Consider the following 10,794-nt stretch of genomic DNA (forward strand, 5'->3'; position numbering starts at 1 on the left):
AGAAATAAAAAATAGAGGAATGTAAAAAAGAGGAAAAAGGCACAGAAAAATAAATAAATTAGAGGAAGGGTGCGGGGGTTGCAAGACGCAACTCGCACTAAGTAACCCGTGACAATAGAAACTGGTACTGACACATGGATGGATGATGAATAAATTACAACTTGCACAGATTTATTAACATTATTGATAACATGTTCTGTGCGCATGGTAAGAAATTTCGCACGGTAAAATTAAATTAAAAATAAACAAGTACGTAAACTATACTATCTGTATAAAAAAAAGGTAAATTATACTGAAATTAAATTATATATTTTGTATTTTATAAGGAAGATATTATTATAAAAAAAATCAAATATAAAAAAATGGATATAAATCTATGCATAATGATAATGTGATTTCTTTTTTTGGTTAATGATGATAATGTGATTTATACTCAGTACTAGTAGCACTTGACATCCAGGATCTTTGTGGTGAAAAACTGAAAATGAAAGTCCCTCTAATCCACTCGACTTTCCATTATGTCAACCTAAGGATGTTCCCAAGCTTGTTGTTTCCACAAGGATTAGTAATAATCTACGTTCAGGCAAACAGGAATCTCGTCGATCAAGCTTCTCAGCCTTTCCATGGTCACATGCTTTTGGAAGCCATTCTAGAAATAATTCATATGCAGTTAAGTTATCAACAAGTAGAAGCACATGCCAATGCAAGGTAAATGGGCAAGGATAGGTGTAATTGCTAGCTCTACTGATATTGATTGTGGTTGTTTCACAAATCTTGATTTGTTTAGTTATGACCAGAGCCTTCTTCCTTCAACTGGCAGTTCAAATAATGAAGTTTGTCCATCCTTTTTTGCTACTGTCAATGGAATTCCTCATCTCCTGTCACACATTCTACAGATTCTAGGTTGCTGCAGGTACAATATTTTCCTTGGCTACCTGAATTTCTGTTACTTTTTCCCTCTCCTTCACCCTTTACCTGTTATTGAGTAAAGCACATCTTTTGCATATACCAGCACTTGTCTGACTATATTGTACACCAGTTGTCCTTTATGTATGCTCTTTTCCTTGATTGGTGTCACAACCGGGTCTGTGATGGGGTGACTAAAAAATAAAAATAGGGAGTTGTTATTGAGTTTATTAACGGAAAATATTAGGAAAAAAAAACTTAAAAGGAAAATAGTCATTGAAACTAAATTTTGGGTTCCAAAAAATCTATGTTGAAGTTGCAAGTAGATATAGGTCTATATGTCTTCACCCCTGCTCACTATATTAGTCTCTGACAGATGCACACTGTCCAAGATTATTATAAGCTGCAGAAACTCTGTGAAATTGCAACTTACTCATCGAGACTGAACCCATATGGAATTATAAAATTGCAGAAGGAAACTTCACAGAAGACCATGAAAGGTAAAAACTTTAAGCCAACTGCAAAACTTGAAGAAGTGCCTTCAACACCATTTCAGCGGTTGGATCCAACATGGTGGCCAGAAGTGTCGACCAAATAATTCTTGCAAAGAAGTCAAGAGTTTCCATAGTTGAGAATAAAATTGGTGTTCATTCCAATAATTCTTGGAAAGGACAAGTGAGAATGATCAAGCATTATCTAATGTAGAAACCTCGACTGCTGACAGCTTTGCATATATTATCATTATGGCTGTAATGAGATTGTTGCAAAGGTTCATTTTCACAAACTAGTTTCAAATGTTGTAAATTTGTAATTTAAATATAGGTGTACAAAACAGCATAATTCTTTGTTCGCTGTATAGCATTTGACTCATCTGAGGCAACAATAGCAAGCAAGCTCTGTCACTGTTTTTGCGCGTGCTTATGTAGGACAACTTTATGCAACCGACATGCCATAGCAATGACATGCCGCGTCTGTTATTATTTTTCTTAGCTAAACTGCTACTCTGCTTAGTGCGGGAGTGACTTACAGTAGTGTGATGCCCCATGCGTGGGTAATTTGGTCCTTACCACTGATTAGAGATGTGACCTAAACTTTTAGTAGAAGGCACAATGAAATTCATTCTAGATGAAAAGTGGAAATTAGTAGAAACGAGTTGAATCTTTATCAGTTTTATCAATTCGAAAGATATGATTTGAGAAATTGAACGTGGCTTAAACTTCAAACCTTTCATCCTTTATTTATAATCTCTCATGGCCACGATTACCAAAACTTGAAAATATATTACTTCATCTCAAAATTTTAACAATACAGGAAGTAAAAAGATTATACACGTAATGAGAAAAGTGTCAAGTAAACATTTGATCGAGGAGTAAGACGAGTGCCATGGCAAAGGCAGGATCAAAGCCAGAGTGCACAATTAACTGAAAAATCTCTATCCCAAAAGAGACGTTTTTGGTGTTAGCTTCCTTCCTCTTGATTTCAGCCACGACCCTTCTGCACTCATCCAACACCTTACACGTTCGATGTGCGTAGGAACCCTCTATGGTAAATGCCGCACACCGTTTATCTGAATGTGAAGAAGCTCCACGGTACACGTAGGCCTGAACGTTGGTGTTGCCATGTAAAATATTCACATGCTTCCTTACACAACAAATTGGCCTATTTGATGACTTGGACAAGTTACTACTACTCCTCCTAGTCCTCGTACGCATGTTATTGTTCCCCACTTCCCCTTCATACACAAACCAGCTATCTAACACTCCAAGCTTCTGCACATCACAAACCATACATAAACTATTACTTTTCGTTATGTAGATAGGTATATCTTTAATTTTTATATAAACAAACTTAAAAAGGAAGAAGAAAATATAACATAAAAATTAAGAATAATGAAGAGAGCTAGATACCCTGCGGCGGCACATGGTGAGGATAGATTTTCCTGAGGCATCCATGAGAGTGACTTCGTTGGGTCGACCAATATAATTGTCGACACGATACACCAAATTTCCATGAGAATCAATCACCGTGAATCCTTTGCAACTCATCACCAAGGATTTTCTCCAAACTGTTAGAGATGTGCACAACTTTTCTGCTGCCTTGTTTTTCTCCTCCTCCTGTTCCTCGTGCACTGCTCTTGACAGGGATTTGAGCCTTGGAAACACCCTCATCTCTATCTCTCTTATTTTGATCTTCTTAATGGAATTCAGAGTCTCTTACTTTCTACTACCTTGCTAGCTAGATTCTCAGTCTTAAGTTCGAACGGGACCAAGGGACATATTTATACTATATTATTTTCACCGAAAAGATAATTATTTAGTTGGTTTTCAATTCTGCTGCTACCATGGGTGACAATATGACATGGTGACATACCCACCCTTATTTATAAGCACACACTCTTTTCTTCAAGGAACACGTATTATTGTATAGGGCCAGGACGTTGACATGTCCTTTTAAAGACACGTTGTTGTTACTTTCTTTTTCTTCTTTTTTTGGGATTTTATATTAACATTTTATTCAATAATAATATAAACTTAACGGATTTCATTTATTTTAAATATATATATATATATATTAACAAGGTTTGGTGTAAATTTAAAATGATGTAAAATTCAAAAAATTTACATAGTACGTTTACATATGATCGGGGATCTTCTTGAATTGGTTTATTTGGTAGTGTTAATTTTTTAAATTATTGCTTCAAAAACTCCTTTTGAACATGTGAGATTTCTTGAAGATTTTTTTAAATTAGCTGTATCTAGTTAGTATCTTTTTTAGTTTTGCTATAAAAGACTGATTGAAGAGATATTTAGAGAGATACAAGAAGAAAAGTATTACATTGAAATGCTTCAAGTAACAGAAACAGGGGAAAGGCGACGCGTGGCAGATTTGCATTAAAGGTGGATCTAGAAGGATTCCAAAACTCTACTACTATTATACTTTTCAAGATCTGGGCTTGTTATTTTCCTAGCTAGTTACGTCTACAAATAGACTACATTCTAGAGGGAGACTACTGACTACTCTTGAGTAGAGAGAATGATCAAAAGAAATTTGTATTAGTTAAGGAAAACATTAACAGATTTTTTTGGGATATTGTTTAAAAAATATATATTTATCTCTGCTAACATTATAAATTAGAATGTATAATTTAAAAAATTGGAATTTTCACTCTTTAAAATTACATTTTTAGTGCTTTTTTTCTTTTAAAAGAGATGCATTTCACATAATATACTCGTAATGAGTAAAAAAATTCCTTTCAACCATACCAAATTATCTTCTTTTTTTTTGTAGTAACTACTTATCTTTTTTAATTTGCCCTCTGTTATTTTTATCTCCAAATTAAATTTGTTTTTTTTTATTGTGAATGATTAAAAGTAATTTAACTTAATAATTTAAACTATTCATTTGTAAATCTAAAATATAAATAATGCATTGAAAAGTATATATTTACTATAAATTCTAATATAATATCATTTGTATATATTAAAAATATTTAAATATATAATTTTAATCATATCAAAAAATTGTGTGTTTTTTTTTAAATAAACGAGCCAGCAAGAATATAATGTGACATTTAACGTCCACCTTATTATCCTTTAGTGATGTTTACTAATGCCTATTAATGTTTGGACTAATTTCTACTCAAAAAAATTGGTTTGGAGCAATTTAACCTACGGAATGTAGAATTGGATTTTCCAAATATTTTTCTTCTTTAAGGAATAATTAATTTGTCGACACCTCATATTTTTCAGGAGTATATTAAACATTAATATTTTTTTATAACAATACCTTGCGAGACTCTTAATTAAATAAACGAAGGACAATAATGAAATGGGTACAACAGACCAGTGGTGTAGTCTTTCAATTGGTCAAGCAGCTGAAAGTGAAACTTGCATGTGGTCTGTGGTCATATGGTGCGTGCTGCCATTAAAAACATACGAGACTAATTGGTTTGACAATAAACGTTGAGGGGACCTCGTTGATATAAATTATGTTTAGTTATACCTAATTTATTCTGTTTCTTTTGTGCATGATTTTGATTTTCTAAAAAGTTAATTAAGCTTCTTTTTTCATTAAAAAAATTAACAAATTTAGTTTCATTAGTTTTGTTTATCGGCAATTTAGTTTCATTGGTAACTTTTTTTACTTTAAACCATCAAAATCTCATTTTTCATTTAATTTTTTATAATTGAATAGATTAAATTTTTAAATATCGAATACTAAAATATCAAATTTTATCTAAAATAAAACTCTAAAACTTTCTTTCTTCAAATCCCTAATCTTACTAGCTATAAAACTCTATATTTTTTAAAAAAATTCACTAAATTTATATTTTTCTAAACTTTAAATTATGTTTTATTCCAAGTCCATTATAAAACTTTAAATATTTTCACTGAAAATCATATCAATGAATTTTAATTAAGAGAAAAAAAGACAAGTTTAAATTTGTTTAAAAAAATTTAAAAAAAAACAAAATTGTACACCTTCCATTCCAATGTTTTAGCATTTTCTTTTTATTCCAAAGTTATTAATGTTAATTTTGAAACTTCCAAGTTTCATAATTTTTTTTTCACATATGCCTCTATTTAAAATATCTAGATTTGATTATAAGAAAAATAATACTTAAAATGTACTTCAATAAATTAATAACAAACCACATTTATATCTTATATTAAATAAAAGTATTTTAAACTAAATACATTAATACTTTACACTTATAAAAAAAATAATCTGTGTATACTAACCTCAATAATTTATTTAAGAAAAATCTTAAAACATCAATAGTTTTAGAATGAAGAATTAGTATTATATGTTTCTTTTTATCAGCAAAACGTACTAATTTTATAAAACAATATGTAAACTAGAATGCAATATTCAGCCTATAAAACTAATATTGATACAGAAGCAAAATGAGTCAGTCGCTTCTTATTGATTTAATTAATCAACCGATTTTATTTTTTTCAATTCAAGTGGATGAAAAGAAGGATTTATGGTTCTGAATCTTCCGATGCAATTGTAACTTTTAGTGGGAACTGGATAAAAAGATCGAATTAACAAGATAATTTCCTTGAAATTGGATGCCAGTTCCATGGGATGCATTGGATGCTAGCTAAGAAGTAAGAATGATAATAGTATTATATTTCTTGTTGTAATTAATAGTGCTTGGTTGAGAGGAGGTGATGTGATGTAGATAGGAAATCTAATGTCCTATATCACACATCATCATCGGCAGTAACTTGTGTGGACTTGTCCTTAGCTTTCTTCAAATTTCAAACACGGCTTTTCTCTTTTTGTGGTTAAATATAACGAGAGCCAGAGCTTTCCAACCGACCCGTGCCGCATTTGGTTACGCAATGTGTCCATTAGCCATATTTGGTGCTTACGCTTTTATGCCTAGTCTCACTAGTCCTTTTCCCTCTCCCCAAAAGGATTAGATAGTTTCAGATCTGTGTTTATTATTTTCCACATCAAATATCACCTTCAATTGTATCAGCAGACATTCATAGGTTCTTAAAATAATACCCGGATATTGCTAATTTTCATTTAGTATTATACAAGATAAATGCTAATAACACCATTTTTTATAGATAACAAATTATTAAAAATTATAAAATCATAAAATTAAAATAATTAAATATAAAATAAGACTGATTATTAATAAATTTCAACTAATATATAAAGTGTGCTGGTAACATTTTTCTGTTGTACAATTGTACAAAGATGACAATCATCTTGTTTGTTTGCAATGCAGGCAAAATCAGACCACATTTGCACTATATTTTTCCTTGATTATTAATTTTGTGGTCGTTTGGCTTTTAAAGTTTTGCAACTTCTTTTCCCCCATCCCATAAATAACGATCCACAAATACCACAAAAGGTAGTCACCATTCACCAGTAGGCTAGGTTGGTCAGATGGGAGGCTGAATTCAGGAAAAAGATATTCAACATGGCCCGAAGAAGAGTAAAAAAACTCCTAATCTAGGTATTAGCTGGAGATTGGTAGGGATATATTTAGTGCTCGTTTGATAAATACGCATGATTGTTATTTTTTAATTACTATATTACACCTTTTATGTATAACTTGTAAATAATATTAATTCACACATAAATTTCAATAAATTTGAATTAATTTTATTACTCGATTTTAAAATTTTCTGTTTAGGGAATGACATGAGCACTATATATCACCATGCAGGATGACACGTGTCCCTAATACTACATGCAAACGATAGTGATTTTAGTGGGTCCTGCGAATAGTTTGTAAACGTCGACCACGTGCGTGAGGACTAACTAGATTTTGGAATTCTGTGATGATAATAACCCTGGTTGATAAGTTCATCAATTTTTTCTCTCTCAAAAAAAAAAAAAAAAAAAGAGTTCATCAGTTTTTTCTTTCATTTTATTTGTCATTTAAAATAATACATATTTTAAAAATTAACTATAAACTATATCGATTTTTAGAATAAAATGACTTTATTTCACTGAAATGTTTTTTCAAGGTATCCAGTTACTCTATTTCATTTTTATTGACAGAGTGATTGACGGTGTTTCCTAAAAAAATCTTTTAATTTTTTTGTTGCCGCCATCCGCCAACTCCTCCAAAATGGTTGCAATAACATGAATATATACTACAGTCCAAAAATATTTGTTGATTATTTTTAAGCGTTACACCTACAATATTGGGGGATTATGGGTTAAAAATGTGGTTAGATACTTCAATTTTATAAGGATAATGTTAATTTTTCATGACAGTGATTAGTGATCAATAAACCGAAGAATATTTGATAAAAACAAATGTTTCACTGAATTACAAATTTGAAATTTGTTAAAAATATTGTAAAAATTAGAAACCAGTAAAAAAAAGTTTAAAATTAAAAATCAAAGGGAATAAAATGAAAAGTATTTATATTGGAGTATAAAAAGAGGATGTGAGTATAAGTTTGTGCGAATATTAATGCTTTGAATTTTGTGGGAAAAAAAAGTTTCAATATTTTTACTTATAAATTTACTGTCAACATCTTAATAAAACTTCCTTTCCATTTTTCACAAAAAGCCTGTCTTATTTAACGAGTCATTTATTTTTTTTTCAGCCCTTCTTTGGATACAGCTACACAACATTCCTCTTCCTTGGAGTAAAAACAAAAAACATTCCTCTTCCATTTCTATAATGGGTTTCGGTCATTGAGAAAAGTCCAGTCTTCCTTACAGTAACAGCCCAAAACAATAGAGGGCATATAAACCTCCTACGACCAACCTCATATCTTTAGATTTCGGACCCAATTAAATCTTTAAGCTGAAAAAATAGAAAATTGTTATTTATACCTCCGTTTCTACTAACATGCCTCCTTTTATTCAATAAAATTGTTATTATCTTTCGTGCAAGCAAATTGCCATGGTGGTAGGGGAGATTTAACCAGTGGGTCATAAATCATATAAAGTGAATTTAACACCACACTTTAACTCAAAATCTTAAAGTTTAGATTTATGGGTTTTATCCTCACTTATATGGTACTTAACATTCTCTCATTTATATCTGACGTGGGACTTTACCTCATACTTGTCCTCTAAGAATTTTCTCCTTAAGTGTGAGTCTCTTCTACATGGTAGTCACTTCCTCGAATGAAAGTCATTTTTATCTACGAGTATTCCATGGTAGCCTTAAGAGCTTAATCATGGTTATCCAGTCCCGCTTAGTCACTGTTGTCAACATGCTCTAATATCTTGTACCGCTATAACGCCTTATATGTCATTACACTTATCCTCCAACACATTCTCCTATGTGGTCTCAAGGCTATTTTCAGGGCACCATACGAAGGCTCTCAAACTTTGTCTACAAGATTCCTACCATCTTATTGATATTGCTATGCATATCCTTGTGGATTCTATATATTATCTTTTGGTAGGAAAAACATCAAAAAAGGCCAAGGGGAAGTACAGTTTGACAATTTTGAGAGATAAATATAACAATAGTCCAAAAAATTAACATTGCTACATTAGACAATTTTTTTTTGTTATCATGATATTAATGTGGAGTATTCACCAACTTTACTAATGATTAATATATGTCGAAGAACTTGACTGACCATATTTAATGAAATCTCTCATTTTTTTTCATGCACAAAGTTCGAACTCAAGACATTGTTTAAGGAAACTGAACATATGACTCTTTAAACCAACAACTTACTCATACATTAGACAATCTTTGTGGCTAAGGTTCTAGACTTCTAGTTCATTTTAAGATTCAACAAGGAGAGATGTGGAACTTGCATTTGAAGTACTCCACTCTCAATATGCGGTTAAACATAATCTTGCACGTACTTAGTAAATGGATACAATCAAATATATAATATATGCATTCATCATGTTGCATAATATAATTGTTGAATAGAATGATACATATATAATTTTAACTTTGATTATAATAAATAATGACATCTTAATAGCTCAAGTATCTAATAAGGATTGCCTTGATTTTGCAACATGCATACGAAGAAGATTAAGTATATCTTTATGAAAAACAAATTCATTGATATCTTCGTATAGATCTGGTGAAATATATTTGAAAACATAATAATATTTTTTTATATTTATAAATAATTTAACTTAATGTGATAAAGATAAAATAGATTTTTAATATTTTTTTGCATATTTATAATTATATATATATATATATATATACATAACATATTATATGAGAATTACTCTCTTATATGAAAATGAGAACGATCATTCTCATTCATTAAATTAAAATAAAAGATCAATATTAAAATATTTTAACTATTGAATTTTTATGAGATTTAATCAACACAAAATTAAATATTTTAAAATTTTAATTTACGTTAAAAATAAATTAAAAAATATATAAAGATATAGAATTAATTGTGAGAGCTATTAGAATAAAAACTATAAATATTCTTAAATCTTATATAACAAATATAAATTAAGAATCCAAATACGTTAGAAATAATTTCCTCCTGCTTAATTGGAGGTTTCAAAACTGGGTGTTTATGGTTAGAAAGGGTACTCCTAACCAAGAAACCACTTGAGGACGAGCACGTTAGAATTACTCTAATAACAACTAAAGTTGCCTCTTAATCCATGATCACGTCATAATTTGACTGACGTACTTATAGAGGCGGGTAGTTACCTTATCAAATCAAATGAGACAGGATATCTATATTATCTACATATATGATATTATAATAGAAAACTTCAACTCGTATATCCAAAGAAAAATTTCAACTGGCGTGTTATAACTGAACTGAAGATGTGTGAATATTAGCTGTAGTTTTAGTAACTGCGGGGGTCGGTAGTTCATTTGCAAGCAACCGAATCACTCATCCGCAGAGAACGTGGCTGGGTAAAGAACCGCATAGTATGATTCCCATGCATACTTGTTAGTTGTTTCTTGCGTTAGCGTATTGTGAGCTTAAAGCAGAAAAAGAAAACTGAGACTATGGAAAGCTTGTCCTAAGAATAATTATTTGTTAATATTTTAGACATTTCAAAAATAATGACTTTTAAGAGAGTGAAACAAGTGACGGGAAAGGAATCGATGTGCAGTCCATTTACTTTAATTTCTTTTTTTTTGCTAAGTATAAATTATTATTTAAAAAATAACTAATAATTCTTTTAGAGAAAAATATTGTATTAATGATAACAAAACAAATTAAATTATAAGACACACTGGCTTAAAATTCTTTTAAAATTTAAAATTTGATTTATTACTAAAAATATATATTATTTATAATTTATAAAAGTCTCGTTATGTCAGATAATAATTAAAAAATTAATGTCATGGTGAAAAAAATTAAATAATTAAACATTAATTGAAAAATTGAGGAAAGTAACTATTTTTTTTATTAATTAACTGGTTAATAAATATTGATC

The 10,794-nt window shown here is 30.2% G+C and overlaps 2 protein-coding genes across 6 annotated transcripts; one reads left to right on the forward strand and one right to left on the reverse strand.

The window, feature by feature from the left end:
- The first annotated feature begins 404 nt into the window (after positions 1-404).
- On the forward strand, positions 405-1,764 carry LOC114425105. 5 transcript variants are annotated; one of them, XR_003669196.1, is made up of 3 exons: positions 405-708; positions 798-913; positions 1,283-1,764. XR_003669196.1 is itself a non-coding variant. In XM_028391872.1 (3 exons), the coding sequence occupies exons 1-3, from the start codon at positions 485-487 to the stop codon at positions 1,350-1,352; spliced, it is 420 nt and encodes a 139-aa protein (XP_028247673.1). In that variant the 5' UTR covers positions 405-484; the 3' UTR covers positions 1,353-1,764. The 5 variants fall into 5 exon arrangements, 4 of the variants coding, with proteins under 4 accessions (XP_028247673.1, XP_028247689.1, XP_028247681.1 ...); XM_028391872.1 differs by having other exon boundaries at positions 788-913; XM_028391888.1 differs by having other exon boundaries at positions 788-913; positions 1,379-1,764.
- Positions 1,765-2,117: 353 nt separating this feature from the next.
- LOC114425096 (protein LURP-one-related 17-like) lies at positions 2,118-3,261 on the reverse strand. Its single transcript, XM_028391860.1, has 2 exons — positions 2,814-3,261; positions 2,118-2,675 (listed from the first exon to the last, which is right to left on the reverse strand). The coding sequence occupies exons 1-2, from the start codon at positions 3,072-3,074 to the stop codon at positions 2,253-2,255; spliced, it is 684 nt and encodes a 227-aa protein (XP_028247661.1). The 5' UTR covers positions 3,075-3,261; the 3' UTR covers positions 2,118-2,252.
- Positions 3,262-10,794: the final 7,533 nt, after the last annotated feature.

This window comes from Glycine soja, chromosome 1 (genome assembly GCF_004193775.1).
Source record: "Glycine soja cultivar W05 chromosome 1, ASM419377v2, whole genome shotgun sequence".
Lineage (NCBI taxonomy): Eukaryota > Viridiplantae > Streptophyta > Magnoliopsida > Fabales > Fabaceae > Glycine > Glycine soja.

Excerpts from the sequence above, each read along its gene's own strand:
- LOC114425105 (XM_028391872.1), top strand. The coding sequence starts at position 485 with ATGAAAGTCCCTCTAATCCACTCGACTTTCCATTATGTCAACCTAAGG. Across the intron at positions 709-787 it reads GAAGCACATGCCAATGCAAG|TTATGACCAGAGCCTTCTTC; the intron begins GTAAATGGGCAA and ends TGATTTGTTTAG. Across the intron at positions 914-1,282 it reads CAGATTCTAGGTTGCTGCAG|ATGCACACTGTCCAAGATTA; the intron begins GTACAATATTTT and ends AGTCTCTGACAG.
- LOC114425096 (XM_028391860.1), bottom strand. The coding sequence starts at position 3,074 with ATGAGGGTGTTTCCAAGGCTCAAATCCCTGTCAAGAGCAGTGCACGAG. Across the intron at positions 2,676-2,813 it reads TCACCATGTGCCGCCGCAGG|AAGCTTGGAGTGTTAGATAG; the intron begins GTATCTAGCTCT and ends TGTGATGTGCAG.